The sequence below is a fragment of the Macrobrachium nipponense genome, chromosome 2 (assembly GCF_015104395.2).
Source record: "Macrobrachium nipponense isolate FS-2020 chromosome 2, ASM1510439v2, whole genome shotgun sequence".
Classification (NCBI taxonomy): Eukaryota; Metazoa; Arthropoda; class Malacostraca; order Decapoda; family Palaemonidae; genus Macrobrachium; species Macrobrachium nipponense.
In genome coordinates, this window is record NC_087201.1 from 128,668,927 (window position 1) to 128,696,140 (window position 27,214).

Consider the following 27,214-nt stretch of genomic DNA (forward strand, 5'->3'; position numbering starts at 1 on the left):
GCGCTCGCGCGTATGTATGTATGTATGTATATATATATATATATATATATATATATATATATATATATATATATATATATACACAAACCACAAGCGCAGAAACGAACGACATAACGAACAGGAAGCCATCACCAGAATTGAGGTCTTCAAAAACTGTCCAAGTTTGTAGTAAATTTATCAGCGTAACTCCAGTCAAAGAACTCCAGATAGAGAAATACTAAAACCATTGATTATATACATCAAGGTACACTTGCATGGCTTTGCTACAAGCTTGGATGCATGTGAAATTCCGTGATATGGTGGTTATCTTCTCTAAAAATATATGATAAAACACTACAAACTGTAAAAATGTGGAATAGTGAAACAGAATGACCGGTTTTAACAAGAAAGGATGAAAATTATAATACAAGCTCAGAACATTTTGTGATTTGGCATGTGAGTTCTGTTTAAGCCTGCATTGGCATTAAAAAACTAAAGTGCTAAAACGTGATCTGACTGCATTACATATAAGATAACTATGAATTTTTCATGTAGAACTCGAACATTGTAAAAAATAATTGATTTGTTATGCTGAAGGTCCTAATCATACCACAGTCTACTATATACTCAAATACTGTGCCACTCAAAAAAGAATGCCGTTTTTTAGCTTTAAGGACACTTGGTTATAATAAGAGAAAGAAAGTCCCAGAAACTGGTGACAAGAAATGAAACAGCCGTCGAAAACAAGGTGATCCGAGATGGCTGAATATCACAGAAGAAATGGAGGAAGAGGCTTCTTGACAGGTATTACGAGGCCGCATGAGGGGAGGAAGAACCTCCTCCTTAAGTGTAGCATAACAGCGTTAGAATTCATATTGATGATAAATATTATCCTACATGTAATTGGAACCATGAAACCATTTCTCAAACATTCGTCTTATCATACATATATTATTATATCAAACTAACAAAAAAATCAATAAAACTGTGTGCTCGTTCTCTCTCTTATAATCTATAGCTAAGTGCGAAAAATATTAAATTTCAAGAACTTAATACAGTAATGGCAGTATTCTACAACTAGGAAAAGTGGAAAATAAAGAAAACTAAGTGGGAGACTTCAGTCACCGTTGACGACTAGGGTAAAAAGGGTACAGAAAAAGCGTGTAAACAATTCATCAAATAAGTCCGTGTTGATCTGTGGAAGTTCACCAAATTTGCTCATTTATTTTTCTATTCTTTTGCTTCTTCTGCTACATCCCCATTTTTTATTTTTTTAACGGAACTGCTGTCTTTAGTTCGACTCAACATGCTAGTAATTATTTATCTGAATGACAATTTAATGTCCGAATTCGTCCATATGTCCTGTATATTTTGAATTTCTTAACCTTAATTTCTAGAGCCTAGATTACCATAAAGGATCATTCAAACCTGATCAGTTGCAGGCAACATTTCATTGTTTATATTTCTAAACACTCACTTTCACGACGTATGTAAAAAAATTATGGTGATAAATATTTTCAGCCTAGTGATCAATAGAAAAAACTAAGCTGAAATAGTCATAATATGTAACTACATAAAAATTTAAGTCATGTGTTCTCCACGGTGGAAACTTACAAATCTCCTAAGAATAGCAATCGTTCTGTTCTGTTCAACACTGGAAAGAGTAAAAAATTATGAGTCAGAACTGCACTATGAACCGTGGGAAAATGTTCAAACGAGAGGGAAAGGGACACAAATTACACAAGGAAGCCAAAGTGTGGGAAAGTCCATTTGCGCTTTAGAACAGGTATTCGTGCAGCTCTGTCTCATGGTGTTCATAAATCATTTGCATTATAATTAGGGAGAGGGTTTTAATTACTAAAAGCGATAGTCATCTCAAAGAGGATTGGTAAACATTTTGATTGACGTCAAAAGAGTCCAATATAGAAATTTATTCGTAAAAATTGCATTAGAAGCCATTGATTATTAGGCTTAATCGAGGCAATAAGCAAATCAGGGATAACTCTCAATGCACAATGTACATTCACAATTACATCCAAACAAACCTTGCTAATTTTATTATACAAGTCAGTACTCTCTCTCTCTCTCTCTCTCTCTCTCGTCTCTCTCGTCTCTCTCTCTCTCTCTCTCTCTCTCTCTCTCTCTCTTCTCTCCTCTCTCCTCACGTATATATATATATATATTATATATATATATATATATATATATATATATATATATATATATATATATATATATATATATACCTGTCGCAGAGACGAAGCAGCTCTTGCTGAGTAAAGAGGCGGTGGGGACACGTGAAACAGTCAAAATGTGTACGGTTTTTTTTTGTAGCAGACACTGAGGGTGACAGTAGAGAAAACGCTTATTTCCCAGATATGTGAGGAAATGGGTAAAAATGAGTAACGAAATCTCTGCACAGCTGGACTTAGTGAAAAATGGTTTCTTGTAGATTATGTATATTGTCAACCGACGTAATAACTGTTCATAAGAAAATACGCAAAAGTTTTCAGCAACTTCTTGATGGCTTCATGATTGAAATAGTTTTGATACGTGCGCAGTTTTTTATGGTAAGGCATCACCGAGAATGGCATCATCAAGCCATAAAAACAATTAAAATAGCAGTCTAAATTAAGATGTAAATAAATAGAAAAGAATACAGTGAAAATATAATTAAATAAAAAATAGAGATGAAAGATAAAAGAATCAATAAAACAACCAGACGACAGTTAAAACCTAAAGGGTCTTGAGACGGTGATAGACCCTCTTAAAAGATGGAAGACCGGAAGAGTCAAGAATGCCAGAATGAGTGGACGGGAGACTTCTGTCACCTGCAGACCAGTTCATATAAAATAAAGTAATATGTATGGCAGAAAATGACCAAAATCTGCATTTCACCTACGTTACTGAGGTACTGAGGTGGCAACTACTAACTGCAACGGATGCATCCTCTATATATAACAATTCACAGGTTTTATTATATTTAGTTTTATTGCATGATTGGGTCAACATCTACAATAAATGTAGGTAAAATCCGTGATGCCAACTAAGGAATGCCAATTTTTGCACACTTACAAATTAAAATGATATGTAATTTGCTCAAAATATAAACAAACATTATGACAGATTTAGATACTTCCACCAGTTTAACAAAGTTATATTTCTGAGAAGGAAAGAGAGAAACAGACAAAAGATTAAGATGATAAGACATGATAAAGGAAGAAACTAAAGGATTTGAAAGAAGAGCGAGAGAGGAATTGAAATGAGCTCCTATCAATATTGTTATGTTCACAGTTTTCAAAATAACAAATGGTCCTATGCTAAGGCTTCTAAGGAGGCCTTCCCTTGCTTGTGTTAGGTGACTTAGTGACAAATGCCGGTGACTTATTCAAAACTCTATCACTGAGTACTACCAAGTTACTTACTCACTCACTCAAAACACATGATTACCTCATTCTTTATCTTATTCACTCTCCTTTTATCTAAAATCAAAGCAGCCAGAGTTTGATTAGCGCCATATTGGTTGATCATTGATAACATGTGTTAACACAAGAATTTACCCGGAAGCTTCCATAACTATAAAACCGTAGGGCAATTATTGACTTAAATTACTTTACCGTATAAGATGTATGTTTTGCTTATAATGCCCTAGGGGCATTTTAAAAATGCAGGGGATTCTGTTAATCAGCCGTACCCATACCACTTTTTCTTCCAGGGATAATAGAGTATGTAATTTCATCATTATCAAAAATATTTCCTGTACGAAATATTTTCATAAATAATAAAACTACTTTTACTACTATACCCTGAAGGAAAAATAAAGTTATATTAATATCGATTCTTTTATAATTTCAAGTTATGAATGGCAGTGCTTGCATGAAAATTAATTTGCTGAAATTAATAAACATAAAAAGATTATGAACATTTTATGTTCATGGACATTGCATATACGTATAATACGTTGGTTTGATGAATAATGTTATACATAAACCATATGATATCAGAGTATAACTAAAAGGGAAAATGTAGACGTGACCAGACTGAATCCGATATAATGTTACCATCACCACAAAGAGGTTTTGGGTTCGTCAGAACAACAAAAATGACTATGAATTGCAACCTCACACTACCGTCAAAAGTGCTGTGATTAAGTAGTGAAAATCGCAACAGAAATTGACATGAAGGTAATAAATACTAAAAGAAATAGTATTAATTTCTTAAGAAATTATACTTCAGAATCAGTTCCCTCTTTCATTGCCTTTGAATATATTGACCTTTTGTTTAGGTAGCTTCAGTAGCTTACTCTCCTTGTTCATAACTGCTGGAATAGACAGATTTCACCATGGATCATATTCATTTCCAGACTACGCGTATACCAACTTGTCATGCACTGCGACAAGACAGGTAATATGTGACATGAATATGAGCACAGATAAACCATACATAATCATGGCAAGTAATAATGTGATGACTTTTAACTTGGATCATGGAGAACTTTCTGTAGCATTTTCACTCAGGAAAAAAAGGATGATGCAATAAATCACCGAAAATAATGACAGAATAAAGCGAGTGTCTCCACGCCAGTATTTACCTTCCGAAGTTATAGGCACCAAATTCCTGCAGAGACGTCAAAAAGTTCAACCTTCGGCTCACTCTCTGGGATGTCCTTAATCAAATTCCATCCATCAGGAATAGTACAGGAATTTTAACTACGCTGGCAAAACCACGATCAATCTGTGTGTCGAGAGTACAAAACCTGTGCAGGATATCCAATCACATCACGTGATACCCGAAGCAAGAGGCCCGCGAGATGCTCGCTCACTCCGATCAACCAATCAACTGACTGCCTCTTCTTACTACTACACCGTCACTACCCGTCTCCCTCCCTCCCCAACCTCCATGCCGTCAACAGTGGCACTCTCCTCTCCTCACTCTCCTCCGCCTTTTCCTCTCTCTCTTTCCCCCATCTCCTCCATGCTCTCACTCCTCTCATCTCCCTTTTCCTTCCTGAGTAAAATTCGCCTACCGGTCTCCTCCTCAGCTGTTACCATCTCGGGATAATTTTTCTGTATTCAGTCATTCTTTTCCGCTCATAGTTTTCTTTCCTTTGCCTTTCTCCTTTCTTTAGCGCCTTGTATGAATGGCAGTAGTTCTTATTTCTTTCATCTAGACTCTATGACCTTTAAGTGCTTCCATGTGGCAGCATTGCCTTTCTTATTTCTAGTTTTTTTTTTTTTTTTTTTAGCCATTGCATGTGTTCTCATTTGACGACTGACACCATAAATCCTTCAACGCTCCCAGTCGTAGTCATGTTTAATAAATCAATCGTCATCTCCGTTCTTTCCCTCGCTTTTCGAATCCGTGGTCCGCACTACTACCTTCTACTCTCAACCCCCCGGCGGAGCTAAACAGATGATTAAAGAAGCCATACACAAACGTTGGACCCTTAATATGCCAGACGCTCCTCGTGAGCGGTATGTGCAAACTGACGTGCGATGCCATTTGTAGGGTTCTTACACAAGTAAGATAAAAATTACAGATGTAACCTATGTGCATATCTCTGCTCTACTGAAGAACGTTCATAGCCATCAGTATTTGAAGCGTTGGGGTTAAAGGAAGTTAGAAGTAAATGTCTAGGACCTGCAAGCAGTTATCTAAACAAAGAAACTCAAACTTTAAATGCATAGGGCTTCTAAAAAAGACACGTACATGCAGCACTGCAAATATCTTCTTGAAGGTCTGTTGTCCTAGTTGGCAAATGGTTCATCACCGAGAAAACCAAATGAGATTAACCCTTTCTTATTACAAAAAAAGTCACTGTCCACCGTTTGCGATTTCTTCAAGAAAGTGGCTTGGAGCAAGGACGAAAGACACGCGATTCACTATTTCACTAGACATTTTATTTTGAAACGTAAGTGCATTACGTGTATTGCCTTCAATTCAAAGTGTATCTTTTTATATATATACCGTATTGCTAATAGTTCCAACCAATCGTAATTAGAATATGTTAATCTTCCTCTCAAATAATGTTTACTTCATCAATCTGTGTGCCATACTTTGCCAACCTGTACTTTGCGTTACCATGGAAACAATGAAATTGAACATAAGAAGAAGAAGAGACAAGAAAGTTAAAAACGTAAGCCTTTGAACATAAAAAGCAATGCAATACGGGTATAAGACACGTCCTCGCTTGACGATCGTCAAGGGAGTCATGTGCAAAGCCCCCGAGGTAGGGTTCGGTCTTGCACCAAAATCAGGGACAGGCAAGAAATCTCGCCCTTTATAGAAGAAAGAAGCAAACGAGTAAACGACCAGCAAACTCCTACTTGGAAGGATCTTGCTCGCTGCTTAGGTACGAATCCAAAGAAATAACAATACCTCTTTCTTTTCTTTCAAATCGAAGAATTTTCAAAAGCTGAGAGCGCCGCTGTGAAGATATGACACGATGAAACTTCTTTACTCCATATATATTATATATACGTACTATATATATATATATATATATATATATATATATATATATATATATATATATATTAGAAATAATCAGTAGTACACAATCACTTGTCGAACTTATCCATCTGTGTGGAGTATTATCTGAGTGCAATCCATTTTCTATCTAAAAAGTCGATTTTTCTGCCTTCCTTACCCTTCCCCTTTTCAAGAGGAGTATATTTAGAAACAGAAGTCCAGCTTTGTACATACAACCACCTCTGAACTTAATATGGTAATTACTCAAGATTTATCTTTTTACTGTATATTTATCCAACCAAAGGCAAGAGTAATTCAGGCACGTTCCATAATTATAAAAACTCATTCCTGAAAAAGAGTAGGATTTGATAACTGCATAAGTATTTTCAGTTATTAAATTCCATAACACTTACTCAGAGTTTAATTCCATTAACTCACTTACGCGGCTCTGCAAGATCCTCACTGGCCTGCACAACAAGTTTCTCTTACATTCTCGTACTAGAATTCCAACCTCAAGTCATTCATACTTGGGTTGTTGTTGTCTTTTTTTCATCGTTAAGAGGCTTGTAGTTTTTTACAATGTAAGTACTCAGATTTATATATACACACACACACACACACACACACACACACACACACACACACATATATATAATATATATATATATATAGATATAATATAAATTGTATTTTACAATTTCAGCATTCACCAGATCTCCTCGCTAATACAAATTACTTACCAATGTATGGTTGCATTAAATTATGCAGAAAACATTTTAGCTTGATATTTTGAAATTTTGACTAATGAAGATTTTTTCAGGCACTCGGGCGTTAAATCAATAATTTCCTTAATCTGGATAATTCTGATGATATGAACCCTTTAAATTTTCCGGTCTCTCATTCATTACGAGGTAATCGCACTACCCAGGGGTATGGAACCTTTCTGCAGGCTCTCTCTCTCTCTCTCTCTCTCTCTCTCTCTCTCTCTCTCTCTCTCTCTCTCTCTCTCTCTCTCTCTCTCTCTCTCTCGTCCTGGTTGCTAAGGAAAGCGAAACTGCGAATCCATCCGTTTTTGTGGTTCTCGCTCGTTGATGTTGAGGTAAATCTTTTCTCTTCCCCCTTGTTCTTGGGAGGCTTTCCTGCCATCTCCTCCTACTCTTCCTCTTCTTCCAACTTTTACAAACCTTTCCTTGTTTCCCATAAATATCTTAATGGACTTGTATTTCATTCACACACCAACTTTCTAATAAATAATTTGTTTTACGTAAAGTCCTCACATTGACCACCGTTAGAATCCCTTCCCCTGAAACTTCCAATACCTTCCTCTCTCATCCCTTAACCTCCAACAATCGCGTCCTCAAATCCCAGAGTCCTACAGATTACAGTTGTTTTCCACTTCATCCCACTCTTCCTTCACTTCTAAGTGATCTCTCCTCCGAACTCCTTCCTCAGTCTTCCAAAGAATACACGAAAATATAAGAAATATAAATAAATGCCAATTATAATACGTGCGCATATCAAATAGCCAATTTAACTACAACTTCTTTCATGACAATACAAGAAAAGAACGAGAACCTTGTTTTACGAGTTATGCTACATAAAAATTCAAACCCAGGAGAATTGGAACACTAGCGTATCTGCTGTTCTGAATTAGAATTCCAGTTTCCCAGAGTTACTTACAAGACAACGAAAGTCAACTTCTCATGGTCACATCACAAGATCTACGAAATGGAATCGTCAGGATACGATGCTTCAGTCTGGTTTTGTTTTTGTTTCACTCCATCTTTTATTCTCTGAGCTGATGGTAGCAACCAACATTGGTTACGATGATATCGGCTGTGACTGTTTACTGTCAGAATACATACCCCGAACATACCAAACTTGATCAATTTAACTATGATATTCTTCGAATATCATGACAGAGGTAAACTGAAAGAATCTCAGGGAGAATCGTCAAATTATTAGTGGAAGGAACCGGAAGGTATTACCCATCAGCTAAACAGGAACTTATGGGACACTGGATGCACTAAAAATAACGAAAGTAAACATACGTCTGATCCAGCAAACCTTTGGAATATCATTAGTTAAAGAGGAAGGCCACATACACCGCTGAAATAAGTTGAAAAGATGCGAGAAGGACGTGAAATAACAATGATATAAAAAGATAAATAAACTAAAATTACTTTTTTAAATTGAAATGTGATATATGTGCGAGAAAAAAATCTAAAAATAAAATGTGCAAGGGTTGATAGTGTGGGAATAACACTCGTTCCTATGTGCTCGCTGATCCACCACTTTTCCTTGTTAAGGGAAGATATGAGGTGTACCCACAAAGCGCCTAGCAAGTTTACTGGCAGACACTGACAAGCCAGAGGAATTCCCAACGGTTAGCTAAGCTATTCATCTATAGGTTCCCGGCATTCTGTGAACTATGAAAACAAAGGGTGAGAAAGGAATTTAACTCTCAATATAAATACCAGTGGCAACAGTGGTGAACACTGTATTAATTATTAGAGAGACATATAGCTGAACATTTAAGCTATACCCAAAAAAATAGGATGAAAAGGAAGGACGATGAAAGTGATGACCTACATATTGGATGTATCGGTCATTTTTGGCCACCCATATTAGGTCGTTAAGAGATCTTTGAAACTGCTACAAAACAGATTTCTATACCTTCGCAATATGTTCTTCACTTATAAAGCAAAAATATTCTATCCATAATATGCAACTCTTCACCAGCTCCATTGCCTGCTCAAAGTGATATTCAAAATAGGTATTACTTTTTCTGTAAACCACTTCCACATTTTTGGTTTACAATGTTTTTTTTTTTTTTTTTTTTTTAACTTCTCATATGTCAAAGAACCAGAAAAATTCTTTTCATTTCATCTTATTCTATAAGTTATATCTGCCTTAATAAAGTTGAGCTCCGGCCCTCAGATACAACTGAGGAGTGTGTCTTTGTGAGCTGTAAATGAAACCTTAGGCAAATGAGAGTGTCACAAGGAACGTTTCTCCGTTCGTATAAGGATGAGCTCGAGCTGCCTTTCTCTTCTTGGGTTATTTATTCATTTATTTATTTATTACCTGGCTTTTCTTAAGCGCATTGTTTCATCTAATATCAGCTGCATATCTTTCACTCAGTTATATGCAGTTATAATCTCAATGTACTTCTATGCCTTAAGTCTTTGCTCTTTCATTTTTTCCATTTTATAGGCAATCTGTTCTGCTTAAGCTTGCTGGGTATGTTCAAGGTTTATAAATTTGTTTAATAAAATTACATGTTTATTGTTTTAGGTCTTGTAAACACTATGAAGTAAAAAAAAGGTGGTTACCTACACATAAAATGGTTTTCTTCACAAAACATTGTCTCTGAGTATGTTCTCAATTACTTTTAGAGCTCTTGCAACCTTTTTGCACAATAAAGCACACTTCTCGCTTTTCCACGCCGTAATTTAGTTCGAGATCAAATGTACTCCGAAAACAGCTTTAAGAAGCAATAACAATGCTTTCTGGTCATGTCTTCACCCTTGCTTTTACTGTATTGGCTTTCGGAGCTCAATATGCATCACTGATGCTTGCTCTTGACAGGTGATATTTGTTACAAGTTTCAGTATCACTTGTTATTTTTAGTGACTCTGACATCTATTTCTCTTTTCCTATTGCTCTTGGCTGATTTTTGTGCTTAGTAATAGGTGAAAGAGAAACAAGGTGTGATCCTTGAATGCGATGATAGTTGAATAAGATAGCTATCCTGAAAAGATTACACTGTGTGTGGCAATTGAACAATGGATAGAAGTGACTTTGGTGGAGATCTCCCAGATTGAATAAATCGGTGAAAGTTAATGGTTGGCCCTGTTGTTTATGTCAGGCAAGACATGCCTCAAGCTTAGATGGAAGTGTCCAAAACAAGAAAACAGTCTGTGCATTGCCAGCAGCATATACAGATGTGCCTCCAGCAGTCTTTAAAAAGAAAGACCACTTTGTGGCTTCAATACATGGATCTGTGAGACCTGAAGAAGCTAAGTTGACTGATGTGTTAACCTGGAAAGTATAGATGGCTTGAGCACATGAACAAGCTTTTTGGTAAACCAAAACTTTTAACAGATGACTTCCTCTCATGGGCTGCATTTCATGCCTCTCTCTGCCCAACTTAAGACCCACAGACAATCATTGCTCTCTTGCCCCTGTTCATAGATAGTGCCCACTCCATCCCAAGGATTAAGTATTCAATTAATGTTGTCAAAACTGCCATTCAACATCTAAGCCCTAGCCAAGTGCCAGTGCTTGTCATGGATCATCCAGTTTGTTGCTATTGCCACACCTATTCAATGGAACCTGCCAGACACTCACGGAGAAGACAAATTCTTTGTAATGCTGGGTGGATTGCAATTTAGAAATTTTAACATTCAGGGTATTAAAAGCCCTGGTTGAAGGGCAGTGGCTGGACCACATACATCCCAACAGCAGGTGTTATGATTAGTGGAGTGACTGATTTGCTTCTAAAAGCCACATGTTTTACGAGAGCAAGCCATACTCATGAGGAGACAGCATTGGTACTGTTTATTCTTAAACACCAGGCCTATGAAATGTACAAAAAAACATTACCGACAGAAGAGGAGCCTTTCGATATCCCTGCATGGAGCAGACAGATGGCAGCTGATCAACCTCAGTTTCTATATTGGGATACAGTTCTTGAGCTTGAATTTTGTGCACTAAAACTTGTGAGAATGATTCTAGAGGCAAATTTCGAAGGGTATGTGGACTCACTCGTGCTTCTGTTGTCATGGATATTTGGCCTACATCATGTGAATTATGCAAGATGGCTATCAGTTCACGTACATCATCTATGTTCCTTGTAACAGCAACACCCAGCAATCGCTTAGGAGTTCTGTTCGGGAATGTTTGTTGCTCGGAAGTCAGCAAGGCCTTTCTCAGCAGTGCTCTTGATCAGGCACATGAGCAAGTCAATTCTCTTGTTAAAGATGGTGGAGTAGTGCGGTTGACTGAAAATCCATCTGCCCTTAGACGTTGGGTGGTTGCAGGACCAGAGGGAGGTACTATGATATGCATGTGTATCGATAATAATTATGAATACAGTTATGTATACTATGTTGTACATGTCTATTAATTTATCGCCTATAAATTGATAACCCAAATCTGTTTTGAAACATTATAAAATCAATATAATTATCCACCATAAATATCAAGGATAGTAGAGGAATTTGTAGAGACAACAGAAAGCAAGGTGTCTAAAGAGAAGCATCACGAACAAGCTCAGAATGTGTAAGTCTCTTTTGCTAGAAAAGTCTCAGTACTTCTAACTGCTGTAGATGAGATGGTAAATCCTGTCAAGGAGGACAGCAGGGAAGTTCTTACCTTGGACACCAAGGATATAATGGACCATGATGCTGTTGAGACAATCAGAAGCGCTTACCAAAAAGGTCAAGAACAATATGATCTCTTTGTCAAGGAGAGATTTGTTGAGAGATTCAAACCCATAATTGAGCCTATTCATAAGAATAAGCTACCACTCCTCTCCAAAAAGAAACAAAAGCCAAAGCAAAATTCAGAGCTGGCAACACTGAAAGATGACTGCGCCCTATTCACGAGGTTATACATAGCTTGTCAGTCCCGACAAGGCAAGCTTGAGGTCTTATTCAAGCATGAGAATTAGCCTTATCCTCCTTCATCGTGTAAATAAGATGAAATGAGATCAGGGAACAGGGCTGTTCTTTTATCTGTACTTGAGGCACAAGTGGAACCCCCAGCATCAGCCCCAGATGTGAGAGCAGTGGTGTTTGTTGGAGCTGTGATAGTTCAGTTGCAATCCCCAAAAACCTCCAAAACCTTCCAAGACTACAATGACAACGTGTTTCTGCCACATATACTAAACCATCTGGAACATGTGAACACAGTGGACATATATAGTGTGGGACACCTATGCACCTGACAGCTTGAAGGTTGCCACCATAGAAAGAAGAAGCAAAGGTATACATAGAAGGATTAGTTTGAGCTCTCCTGTGCCAAGCAACTGACAAAGCTTCCATAGAGTTGATGAGAACACAACTGAGCTATTCCAGCTGTTCACAGACAAGTCACTTCCCTAGCAGTAGAAGTAAGGAGATCAACAGCACATATGACAAGAAAGTGCTGACTGCAACAGCTACTGATAAGAGCCTAATTGAGCCTTGTTCCTGTGAAGAGGCAGACTCACAGTTGGTACTGCATGTGTCTGATGCAGCCGGCAAAGGGCATCAGATAATAACTGTTAGAACTGCTGACACTGATGTTGCTGTCATCATTGTGCCTACTTTGCATAAAATACCTCACCCTGTGTCTAAAGTATGGGTATCCTTTGGGGTTGGAAAGCATCCCAGATACATTACAGCACATGAAATAGCTGGTTCTTTGGGTCCCTAAAAAGCAAACTCATTAGCAGTCTTCGACGCCTTTGCTGGCTGCGGTGTTACCTCATTCTTTGCTGGTATGAGCAAATCAAGTGCTTGGGACACATGAATTGTATTTGATTGAGTAACACATGCATTTCTGATGTTTGCAGAAGCTCCATCAGAGATTCCAGGCAACATAATGAGTCTCCTGGAACAGTTTGTGGCACTCTGCTACAACAGAATGGGAGGGCTATCCAAATTCAGGGAAGTCAGACAGCATCTGTTCGCAAGGAAATCTAGGGCTTGGGAGCAAGAGCATATCCCCAAACACAAGCAGTCCTCTAGCAACACACATTGTGAGCAGTGTACCAAGGAAGCCATGTCTGGGTACAGGTGCTTCAAAAGGATCCTAAATTACCAGATCCCGCAAGTTGGCCACGGGAGAAGCAAGATGGATCATCTTGGGTACCAAAATGGACAACCCTTCCTCAAGTTCAAGAGAGCTGTTATGAATTTATACATTGTAAATGCAAGATATCACGTGCACCGCCCTGCAAATGCTACACAATAGCTAGAAGTGCAAAGCTCTTTGTATTTGTGAGGGGCAAGGCTTCCAGAGGTGACTTATTCTGTCTCAGTTGCAGCTGTGATGATTAGGTATATACATTTTGAATTTTGTAAACTGGAAGTTCATTATGGATGTTGTAGGATATATGCTTAACCACAGAATCTAAAAAGGTCCACCCTCAAGTTGCTCCTGTGTAATAAGTATCTCTGACTGGTTATATAAGGCATATGTTTGCAAGTAGCAATGTGAGTTCAAGTATCTTCTCTTATGTTGAGTTTAAGAGACATGTCAGATGTTTCAGAATAATGAATAAATATCCTTATTCAAATATGCATTCCTATACAAAAATTTATCTATATACTTTAATACCCGCACTGTTTATTGGTGCTTTTGCAGATTTGCTGAAGTATAGTCATGAGGTTTGATTTGAAAATTTGCAATAATAGAATATAATGGTACTTACAGTATTACCAAAGCAGTAAACGTTTATGTCAGCTATTTTGAAAATGGCAGACATTATTTAAATTATGTAAATAATAAATATGTTTATATTAATTTGTAGAGACTTGGAAAAGACAGACAACACATTTTATATCTATGAGAGGAAGTAGTAGAGCCTAAAGTTAGTCTAATGTGGGTGAATAACAAAAATATGGGGTAATAATCGGTCCTTAGATTGTATTAGTAAGAAGGTCCAAGTGGAATTGATTTTCAAGAATCCAAAATGAGCAACTTTGAAACACTCATTTATACAAGTGTATGTTCTCATTTAATGATGAGGCGATTAACCCCAGATTTTGGACCCGATCGTGCACTTTGGGGTGGAAGCATAAAACTTTGCACATTTTAACTTTACCCCCCATTGAACATTTTTGGATATGGACCCTAATCAGCCATGTCCCCCGATGGCTAGTATGGGGGATCTTACTACAAATGATAATATTTGGTATATAGAATCTACTGGTCACATTCACCATATACATCTATTTCCGAATACCACTACGATGTCTTAAGTCCTTTATTTTCTCAAACTCTTTTTACACATTCACCACTTCAAGCCTGGGATCTGAATGGGAAATAAATGAACAAGCTCTCCTCTCCCCACGGGGATTCAAACCAACCACTAAACACAATGTACCATGGTGGGAGTGGGACATTTTCAATTCTAGTAAAATTCATATTCTATATATATTAATATATATATATATATATGATATGATATAGTAGATATATTTATATAAAATATCTATCTACTATATATAGATATAGATATATATATATATATATATATATATATATGATATGAAGTCACTTTGCATAGGCGGATGTATTTATGTGTTTGAGGATACTAATTTTTTTTTTAAATATAAGGCAACAAATTTTCTTAAATAAATAACAAAATGCAACAAATAATATGTAAATGGTAAGAAGGTTAAAGAGGAATTCATGTTAACTATAAATATGCTAAAACTTGCAACCGTGAACATATTCAGGTCCAGCGAAGTTAATTTCTCCTCCAAAAATGCTTATGGCCTGTAGGTGACCTGCCAAGCAATCAGGATGTACTGTAAAACCTTTATTAATTTTAATTTTCATTCTACATACATAGGTATTTTAGTCTTTATTTCCATACAGTCCTGTTTCTCTACGACGATAAGACGTCTAACGAGTTAAAGTCCCACAACAACCTATTTCAAAGTTAGGAAAATTATTCAATTTGACTTTCCAAGTATTTGATATCGTACTCTAGAACGCAAACCCCCATTCATTTAGTTCCAGACAGTCCTAAGAAAACGTCCCTGGAATGGAAATTCCAGAAGTCCAGACCCAAGTCCAACTCGAAGGTACATTTCCTAGAGCCGTGTAATTACTCGGCCGGATGTATCATTACACCCAGCCGGTAGTGGTCTCTGACGTCCATGACCCAGCGGAAGGTTCGCTGCACCAAGACCTGACACGGTGTTATTGTCAATCACAGACAGTCACGAGCGAATCCCATTCACTGTTATTGCAGTTTCCCGCGCCTCCTCCAATTTTCGTTTTGGAAATGCGGCTTTCATCCCGTAATGGCCTACGGGGGCTGATTGCTTATTTGAATTACAACATGCAACTAGAATGAAATTATCGTTTTTCTTTGGTGGAGAAAAGTTTGGCTTTCTTGTCAACTTTTCTCTTAAATCTATGCTTTATGCAACTGTGACTCACATCCACAGAAATTCGAAATTCAGTATCAATACAACCTAGTCTAGCAACTCTCTCTCTCTCTCTCTCTCTCTCTCTCTCTCTCTCTCTCTCTCTCTCTCTCTCTCTCTCTCTCTCTCTCTCTCTCTCTCTCTCTGTTTTCTTGCAGACCCAGATCCAAATTGAGAATGTCATCTCATGTGCTCGGTCTGCCTTATAAGTCTAGTCAGGCAATCGTAACAAACCATTCAACATTTGCATGCAAAAGATTATCTTCAATAATAAGTAAAAATCAATCCCATACCATCACTTGGTGTTGGGAGTGTCATGTGGAGATATAGAGATACTAGAACTTAGGATAAAGCACTAGGGTAGCACATATCACGTACCCTTGAATTAAAGTTATTCCCTACGTATAGTGAGTTGTATATTAAACGATATTTGAGACGTTATATATACTGCATATTATATATATATATATATATATATATATCTATATATATATTATATATATATATATTATATTACATAGATATAAATTTTATAATATAATATGTAACATTTTTGCAAGCCAAACCCTTAGAACCAAATTGCAATGATCAAGATACTAGAAAAAGTGGAGGAAATAATAAAAGCATGAAATCCGAAAAAGACGAACAAGCAGAGACCCAGAATGAGGTCAGTAGGTAAGAAACATCCTGAATAGAACAAAAACTGGGCATTGATCTACTTTCAGGTGTATGAGATTTTGAAGGTCAATCTTTTAATTCGCCAAAAGAATTGTATACAGTGGATCTCGAATAGGGGATCAGTAGGTTTATTTTAAATCGGGTTACTGCCTCAGGTTAGGAAGTACTTGGGAACTGTAGTTTTCAAGTCAGACATAATGTTTGCAAAAACAGGTTTAATCTTTAATTTAGTTACAGTATAATATAAGTTTCATGCTACAGAAAAGTGAAGAAATGAGAGAAAGAGGAGGCCCGCTATAAACAGAGCGGAAAACTCCAACTTAAACCTTCCTTATTCACAATTTAGTTTCTTTTCGTATTTATCAGTTACTGCCATACATCAGAGACGGCAACGTTATGGAAACGAAATATAATCACTTTTAATTAACTTCCTTTTCTTATTATTATTCTAGCGGATGGAAGAGTAATTCTACGAAAAATAACTTGCGTGGAGAGCAAGGGACGTTCCTCACAGTAAAATAATGTTAAGATGAAAATTTTCAAAATCACAGCTTAAAATTTCATCTATATAGTTTCTTCCATTTCTTCGGTTTCAGTTTAACCCAATAACAGCAGTATTGCCACGCTGTCAAATTCATATATCCTGAAACTACTTAAAAATTTGAAATGTGCATATTAAAAGGTTTCTGAGTAATACAAACATCTTTAGTTATTGTGCTGTAAAGACCGCATTCAGATCCTAATTTCAGGAGTAGTTTAACACCCAGAATGAAAAAGGGCTGAGATTTTTCAGGATAGCAATTGCAGAACTAAGAAGCCTTCGAGGAAAACTTGGAATTCCATGGAATATAAACTCTTAGGAAATGACATCGTGCAAAATCTTTATGATCGGTTCTCCTTTATATATATATATATATATATATATATATATATATATATATATATATATATATAAATATATATAATATATATATATATATGTGTGTGTATATATATATATATATGTGTGTGTGTGTGTGTGTGTGTATTATATATATATGATATATATATATATATTATATATATATGTGTGTGTGTGTGTGTGTGTGTGTGTGTGTGTGTGTGTGTGTGCGTATTATGCATATTTAAGAATCTTAAGAAAATAAAGATATTAGGTCCAGCCACAAAACTTTAATGTAGTGTAATGCTCCTGCGCGCCACTTACTCTACTAACACATTATTTGGTAATTCATAATATATATAAAACAACGTTGTCATATTAACTTAATGTGAAGGATTACGACTTCAGGTACCGAAGAGAATTTTAAAGTTCCTGATATATTACCTAAGTTTTATCCAATAATGATAGCAATGTGATAGTGACTTTTTGAATATTATTAACTTATAAATTAACAGAATCCAACGCCATGGCTTTATAATTATCTACATATGAACATTGTTGATGGATATATCGTTTCAGCAATAGTACATTGATTGCGTATCATTTTTCAGATTTAAGAGTAAACTACAGAATATATACGGATCTTTAAAGGAAAATTAAATATCACGTACCCTAAAATTTTCATTGCTTAAACAAGGAAAACTCAGGCGGGTGAAACTATAAAATCCCTCCGAGAAAAGATATACGTGGAAGGTCTATACACTAAATGTTGATGGTGGTCCGCACAGGCACATAGAAAATCCGATACCAGTTTCGAGAGAATTCGTTCAAAAGTCAAATTTATTCATAGCCCCAGGGATCGTATCTCCTCACTCGAGGTATTGCCGCCTGACTTTTGAATCATATAAGGGAGAGAAGGGTTACACATTCGAGAGGTCCATAAAATAATATCATTCTCTCTACAAGGATCTGGACTTACGAACTTGCACGTCGTGAGCAAAAATAAACTATCTGTATTTTTAAATCTATGAACATGACCAAAAAACGGTTAAGTAATTTTTATATTTGTTGGATAAAAAAATAAAGAAAAACAAACTAGAAAGAAAAATTATTCCAAGAACATTTCACAAAATGGGTGCCGTAACATTTTAGAATTTTAGAAATACCCTTCCTAAATTTTACGTATAAACGTAGGTATTTACAAGCACACACACACACACACACCCACACACACACACACCATATATACGTATGTATGTATCTTGTATGTATATGTATATTGTGTATAAATTATAATATATATATATATATATATACATATGATATATATATATATAATATATATGATAATATTATATATATACATATATATATATATATATATATATATCTATATATATACATATACATACATACATACATACGTATATATGGTGTGTGTGTGTGTGGGTGGGTGTGTGTGTGTGTGTGTGCTTGTAAATACCTACGTTTATTCGTAAAATTTAGGAAGGGTATTTCTAAAATTCTAAAATGTTACGGCACCATTTTGTGAAATCTTCTTGGAATAATTTTTCTTTCTAGTTTGTTTTTCTTTATTTTTTATCCAACATATATAGAAATTACTTAACCGTTTTTTTTTGGTCATGTTCATAGATTTAAAAATACAGATAGTTTATTTTCTCACGAAGTGCAAGTTCATATATATATATATATATATATATATATATATATATATATTTATATATATAAATATATATATATGTATATATATAAAATATTAATATTAAAATAAATAAATAATATATTATAATAAATATAAATATATATATATATATATAATATAATATTATTATATATACATATAAATATAATTATTATATATATAATATACATATTATATATATATTATATTATATATATTATATATTATATATATAATATATATATATATTATATATATATACTTTAAATATATTATAATTATATATATATATTAAATTAATATTATAATATTATAATTAATATTATATATATAATATATATATTTATATATATATATATATCATATAATATATATATAGATGTCTATATAATATCTATATATATATATCTATATATGATCTATATATATATATAATATATCCTATATATATATACTATCTATATATATATATATATATATATATTATATATATATATCTATATATATATTTATATATATATATATATATACATATATACTAGTATATATATATATATTTATAATTGTAGCAATCGAGATACGAAGGACAAGACTGTACTCGGCCATGGAAATAATCATAAGTCACTTTTACCTCCGCATGAAATTTCCTTAATACTAATGATCACGAGGCTTCGAAATATTTACTTTCCTTTTTACAAAACGTTATTTTGCTTAAAATGTCTTCTAAATTTTGCTCCCTGATTACTCCCTGCTAGCTTGAGCAGGTTTATCATTATCTTCAAATTATAGGTATTGGATGCACAAACTAGCATACAGATTCACTAATGGCTGATTAAGTAGAAAAGCTTCTTGATACTTTCATAAACTGCTACGCCTTATCTAATGACTTTTCAGCGAAAACCGAGATCTTTTAAAGTATGGAATTATTTTATCGCAAAAACGCTAAAATACATAATATGGAATTACTGTAATAAATTAATCTGGAGATGAAGCAAGTAAATGCTTCAAAACCTCATAGACAAAAAAGAAGAAAAGATATACAAAATATCGCATGAACAGATCGTTACGGAACTGGAGGAGTGCTTGGGTTTGTTTCTCACAAAACTTACAACTAACAAACAAAATACAAACAAAAATACACCGAGGTTCTATGGGCCACACCCCCAGCACAAGAAAGAATCCGACAAAGCAAATACCAAGGACTAATAACAAACCAGGACATACCCTATTTACTTGCCAAACCGAGTACGATGCATGCAGCATCACAACTAAGGAACACAAAAGTGCTGGTTGCGTCGAATATTCTCCCGCTTAAAGAATCCACGTGAAGATGAAGAACCAACACTGATTAATCAAGGGATTATGGTTTACTTACCCAGAGCAGTCTTCTCCGCCCACTCATCTTGCACGGGATAATTACTGTCTTGAACGGCGTCCTGTCTAGTCACGGGCTTTCTACCACACCTCGTACCCGATTTGGAGCTGCGCTTAATTCCCTCTCTGTTGGCCGAAGCCAAGAGTCCATTCGATTTCGAAACCAGATGTTTCTTGTTATTATTATTGTTATTGTTGTTGATGATGCTCCCTCTGGTGTTGCGGCCGCGGTCAGTAGGTTGGAGACCAGCCACTACCGAGTTCATGGCGGCGCCTGTCATTGTCTTGCAACCATCTTTCCTGTAATGAAGAAGCAAGGGAGAAGAAAGAGGTCGGTAAGTTTGTCATCACCTTCGATAAGTACACACAAGGCATACACTGAGACGAAATGTGATTGAGGAGCTCTCATCCTTTGTGATGAAACGGTATGTGATTTCGACGACGTCTCTGTTGATCACACGCAAAACAAAAAGGAAAGTAAGGAACTGCACTAATAAAAGGAAGTGATGATTATCATAAAAAAAAAAAAAAAAAAAAAAAAAGGAGATGAAAAGATTCATGATCAAACAGAATTCTCTGTCGTACAAACATGATCATTTCACAGTTATGATAGGGACATCAAAGGTATGATAAAAGATGACATTAAACAAAGAAACAGAATGAATAATCCAATGAGATAAATAATAAATAGGTATATTAAAAAAATAGACAAACAGATAGACACATGAGATTAGCAGATATGCAGAAAGAAATAAGAGACGAATGACTTGACAAATAACGTAGATACCATCACGAGAAGCAGACTGAAACGCAAAGAAAAAGAAAATCGCAGTCATAAATACGGTTCGACTGGTAAACCAAATTGAAGATAGCGAAAGAAGGAATACTGATTGGGTTGCCTGGTGTTTCATGTGTGCGAAATTATCGGCGATGAATTCAAATGGTTCTCCGTCCTCAAGCGTCGAAAACACAGTTATTACGTCAAAACTTGTCTGAACACAAACTTATAAGAATAAATTGAATTTAATATGGATGGAAACGAATAGAAATAACCAACGCATACTTGATTACCAATTATCTTGACCGATTTTTACATATTCAGTATGTACATACATACATACATACATTATGTGATGCTTGAGCGTATAAAATTTATTTACAAGATAAAGTCCTCTGCTTATTATCAACACATTGTAAACGCTCTAAAAGTCTGCTAAACACAGAAATATATAATGGAAGACAAGAATGAAAATATCATTGATTCGTACACTGCAAACTCTAATTCACAGACAGCATAACCAAATAATTCTACGACAACAACGACCCAACGCTTTGACGATATCTTACGGTCATTACTTTTGTAATGATATTCCATTCATCATGATAATCACACGTGCATTTCTAGTTTAAGTCCACTGGTTCCTTAATTTTAGAAAATAAAGCTATAAGAATTCAGACACACGGAGAAGGGATCTTTTGCCTTGGCCCCATGTTATGAATGAAAATAATTACCGGAATTATGATAAGAAATCGCGGTAGTACTCTTTAATCCGCATGGACTAGCATAGGAAGCTATCCGTTTTACGTCATTCGCATGATGCCAACAATTTCTATAAGACTGTATTTTCCTATATTTTTATGGCAAAGCATCTCAGCCATTCTTCACAGACCACTTCAACTTGTCACTTTGGTTTTTTGTTATTTTTCTTTCTGAGAATACTAATATAAAGTATAACTAATCATTTTTATACCCAAATATGCGTATCCTCATGTAACAACTAAATTTACACAGATTGATCAAACAGAAATATCAAAAAAATTCAAAATACAGTATGTTGATTCCTACATCAGACATTAACAAATTAAAAACATATTTGTTATCAGCTGTGCAAAGATAAGTCATAACATCTTTGAATTCAAAACAAATAAAAAAAAAGCTGCGGAAGATGACATTTTAGCATTGCTGTCAAGCAGGAAGTTCTTAATATACGGGTACACTGAACAGATACCAAGAATAATATTCTAATGGCATTCAAAGGAAGCTCACCAAAAAAGACAAAGCTCACAAATACTGCTATATTATTAGTTGCCTTTACTGATACTATCTTGGTAACCTGATAGGCAAAAGATTGGACACAAAGGTCAGATTCATTTCAGTTTTAAAAGCAAGTGAATAGTGTCCCTGTTTACTACATATAAAAATTTCAGTCAGTTAATTATTAGCATTCTAATCCTGATTCTAAATACATATATTAATTAAAATGAAGTACTAATATAAGTATAACGATAAATATACATTTCTGAAAATGCATTAGACTGATTTGATATTTTCTTCCTTTTTCAGAACTGAATAAGAACGCCACCGTCTACTCTTACAAAAGTAAGGCAGTGAATTTTAATCTTTATTACACTAACATCCAATTAGATTTCTTTACACTAACATCCAATTAAATTTCTTCAGACTTTTCCTTTATCCAAATTTCGAAATCCTTCATAAAGGTGATTTCTTGTCTTGTTTTCTCTTATAAACTTCAAGGCACTTCTCACAGCTGCCATTGACTACTTTTGTTAAGGTCTCCATTCCTTCATCGAGAAACAGTAACTGACAATAACTCCAAGTCTCAGATTATCATAACTGCCAGCAATTAAGAATTCATAATTGTCAGTCCTGATATGTGTTTTTTTATTTACATAAAAACGATAACATTACCTACGACAACCGTAGCCTTCAGTGACTTCGAGGGATATGGTTCAGTCTACTGCCTTTTACAATACTGTATTTCGCACGTTAAGTAATGTTTGCTTCAGTTAACATACATCTGCTCTTTCTTTACTATTCCTACAAGACTTCAAATAAGAATTTTACGAAAATTAACTACGAAAAGTAGAAAATGCCGGAAATGTAGATATGTATATGAGCTATTTTAAGCACCGGAATGTTATGTTGGACTAGTGTCCCTTTTATGGAGAAGTGATGAGTTGAATGATAGATGGAAGACCTTGAAAAGAAAAGAAGATAAACACTAAGGAGATGCTGAGCGACAGGGCAGGACATCAGAAATTTGGTAAAAGACAGATGTGTCCATCGACACGCATGTACGTATGTACTCGGCTATGATAGTGGGTCACGCCCCAATCCCCAGCGCCTACAACTCACTCCCCCACCACCTTTCTCTCTCTCTCTCTCTCTCTCTCTCTCTGTCATGATGTACTCTTCATCCACTAACAAAGTAAACATTAACTGCGCTGAACAATCACGCTAATTTCTTACCCTTCCCAAACCATCTTAAATTGAATGCTGTTACTCCACGCTCGCAAGTACGGAAGTCCTGAGGCGATGATCTCCATTGTGAACCTTATCGCAAGAATCTGTTCTGATCTGAGCTTTTCATTTCGCTGAACATCGTCCTGGCATGAATGGTACTAAGTTCGCTCTCGATCATTTATATTCCAGACCAATACGTTCACTTCAGATCTTTGATCAACCAAGGTAAGATGCAGCTTTTGAGGAACCTGTAAGGTAACGTTCTCTCCTTATACAACTAAGTCTGTGAAATCGATTTGGTAAATAGTCAACACGATTTAGACTTTTACGCACTTGAACGTATGGAATATTACGTAATTATTCACGTAGGTTACTTCAATACTTTTCTGTTAAGAAAATATACTCATATTTTCAAAAATAAAGTCGTACAATTACTTATATTCGACACGAATGTAAGGAAAACAAACTAAATACACGATTTCCATTTCAACTGATATTAGTTCTTCCCTTTTCAAATGAAAATATACGATTAGACCTAAAAAAATAAAAAACAAAACAGTAATTCCATCAGTAATTCCATCTGACATTTGTCTTATGAAAAGAATTAGGACATTTTGTGAGATATTTTATCGTGAGCTTTTAAAGCTGCAAAATAATCATTTTTACCACATGGCTTGGTACAGCATGCATCAAATTTGAAGGAAAAATGTCAGCAGATACTTCATATGAAGTGCACCATGATATTTTTATTACTTCCGGGACGGAAACAAAGTTAAATGCAAAGAAATTAAAGTATATTATGAAGTATTGGATCCAAAGAAGAATAATAGTATTTTAATGCAGTGCAATATCTGTAAATTGAACGTTTCAGCGTGAATTATAAGAGCCTGTAAGATGTAGTCATTATTCTACATAGTTTATTCGTATTTCTTACGGTCACTAGCACTTTACCGACTCTTCAACATTTTCGTTATAGAGAGATTGCAATTTTACTGACTTCATTAACTAACATACACTAAATCTTTTTTAGCATATCTTTATATGAAATTTTTCCAAGTAACCAGCGAGAGCGATAAGGAAAAGTTCCAGGAGGCACAATGGGAACTCGCTGGTGAAAAGCCGACGGTTTCTGCATCGGTTTTTATCAGTTGTTGACACCAAGCTGGCCAGCGTGCATTCACCTTATTGGCCATCGAGATTAAAAAGAAAAAAAATTGTCCTGTACAAGAATGAAGTCCTTATTGCGAATCACAAACCATAAAGAAACAAACAAAACATGAAATAGATTCTGACGATAAAAACTAATCATTGCACTTCTCGTCTCCAGAAACGTTAATGGCAAAAATTCTCGAGGCGGAAAACTGTTCACTCGATATTGATATTACTATAATCACTTCGCAGAGAATTAAGTCTTCCTGTTAAATGAATTTAGTGCACGCACTATAACCACTACAAGAATTTACAAGCAACGGGACCAACAATTCCGCTTGAAGTTTCCGGATGATGTCAATATTTAAAAGGAATCAATTCACGATTATCTCCACGAGCACTATTACTGAGAACTGTTGCTCCTGCTTCCATTTCCACCATTTGCAATCCGTATCCGAATTCTGTAACCCTGATCCCAATCGTTCATTGGGCCAACCGCGGATAACTGCCCCAGCGGCTGCCACCTCCTTCCCGAACCAGGACGTCTTAACAACTACAGCAGCAGCAGCATCAACCTAACAGGCAACCATCATCACATCTCATTACTCCAAAAGGTGATGGCTAATCCTGCCTTAACCATTCTGAAAGTCGGAAGCAAATATTAAAGCTCACATTCGCGAATAAACATCGTTCCTAAGTTCCTCCATTTGAGGCATTTTCGATGTTTTTGGATGCTCAAGGCAAACCTGGAGTATTTACCAAGTCTATCTTTCATATCACGAAAAGGCGTCCCATAAAACCTCAGTACCGAAAAATCTACAGAGTTCTCTTCTGGCTTTCAAGCTCACCCGAATCATCCATTTCATCCAGCGTAAAGCGATCTCCTCTTCCCTTTGAGCGAAAATGGGCCGTTTGCTCCCACATCTTAAGGCAATATTTGAACACCGGATTCCGACATCAACCGCAAGGGAACTCACCTTACACTAGGATTGTTACCAGAGACGGGTAAGAGAACAGGTTGATAGATATAATTCTCTCTCTCTCTCTCTCTCTCTCTCTCTCTCTCTCATACACGGACACATACATATTCATACATCTCGGTTGGATTAGTAACATACGCTCACGAGCGATAAAGCTTAAATTAGAACATATGATTATTTATTGTGCAAACTAATATAAGTAGCAAATTATTGTTATTATTGTAATCATTATTATTATTATTATTATTATTATTATTATTATTTCCAGTATACACGTCCTTTGAAACTGAAGGCAAAACCTGAGTAACAGTAGTTGTTTGTTTAAGTTCAATACTTCTTAAATGATAATAATTATAGCTTGGAAAATAAGATAAACGTGATCCTTTGTCTGAGCACTTCAATATAAATGAAAGCAATTCCAGACATAATATATTACACTAATTAATACCAAGTTAATAAATGAAGCCATCTTTTAATTTACTGTATACGTAGTATACCCCATACTATTAATACTGATCGGACTATGCTCCACTGCACGGTGGCTTGCATAGACAACAATAAACAGTGTATATATATATATATATATATATATATATATATATATATATATATATATATATAATATATCTATATATATATAAAACATTAAGTTACAAATGTTTAATATTCATACAATACATACAGACACACATATATAATATATATATATATATATATATATATATATATATATATATATACTATATATATATATATATATATATATATATATATATATGTGTGTGTGTGTGTGTGTGTGTGTGTGTGTATGATTATTTTAATTCTGGTGAATTTTTCATAGACATTTTCGTTTTTAACTCAACTCGTCCTTTTGGCCTGTAATTAATACTAACTTTACACCGACCAATAAATAAAAATCATTCCTAAGCAAGTTTATAATAGAAAATGATAAATATATTTAGTAATTCTGAATGGTGAAAATAATATGCGTATATGCTAATAACTTACTTGTAGTGAATAGATCTAAGGCAAAGTACTTACAACTTTCTTGTTGATTATCTCATTATTTCGAACTTTTAATTTTACTTTGCTTTTCGGACATACTGCGTTGAGGTACAACTATTCAGATTTAAAAATGACCTGGTACTTTGTATCCTAGCATAAAAAGCTAATTTACAGAGACCGATCATAGAAAACTGTCGCTGAGCCACATTCAGCTAAAGATGAGCGCATCACAGTTGTGATGTAAACTGTAAACACTCCAAGAAAAACGTGGATACGCATTACGTTATTATTATTATCATCATCATCATTATTATTGTTATTATTATTATTATGGAAGTACCGTAAAGCTGCTGAGTATGACCTATTACTGGAAATATTCAATGTCTTCATATATACTCGTAAATCTTTATAAAAAAAAAAGTTAGATATATATAAAATCACAGTAAAAAGACTAATATTCATCAATTTTCGGGGAAAAATGTATAGCGTTACAGGATGAGATTGCTCACGTTTCATTGCAAGGGCAAAAAAAAAAATAAGTTGTAAATATTTCAAGTTCAAATCTCTTTTCCCTGGTCC

General features: G+C 35.1%; 1 protein-coding gene across 5 annotated transcripts in view; it reads right to left on the reverse strand.

Annotated features, from left to right (window-relative positions):
• LOC135220982 (protein PALS2-like) overlaps window positions 1–27,214 on the reverse strand; it is a 212,831-nt gene that overhangs the window by 172,391 nt on the left and 13,226 nt on the right. For 3 of the 5 annotated variants that reach the window (XM_064258678.1, XM_064258680.1, XM_064258677.1), the window contains exons 1-2: window positions 23,508–23,599; window positions 20,238–20,536 (exon numbers count right to left, since the gene is read on the reverse strand). In XM_064258678.1, the coding sequence (XP_064114748.1) occupies window positions 20,238–20,536; window positions 23,508–23,584 (376 nt within the window). In that variant the 5' untranslated portion in view covers window positions 23,585–23,599. Of the gene's footprint in view, window positions 1–4,570; window positions 4,807–20,237; window positions 20,537–23,507; window positions 23,600–27,214 lie in introns of those variants that run through there. The other 2 variants (XM_064258679.1, XM_064258684.1) reach the window with 2 other exon arrangements.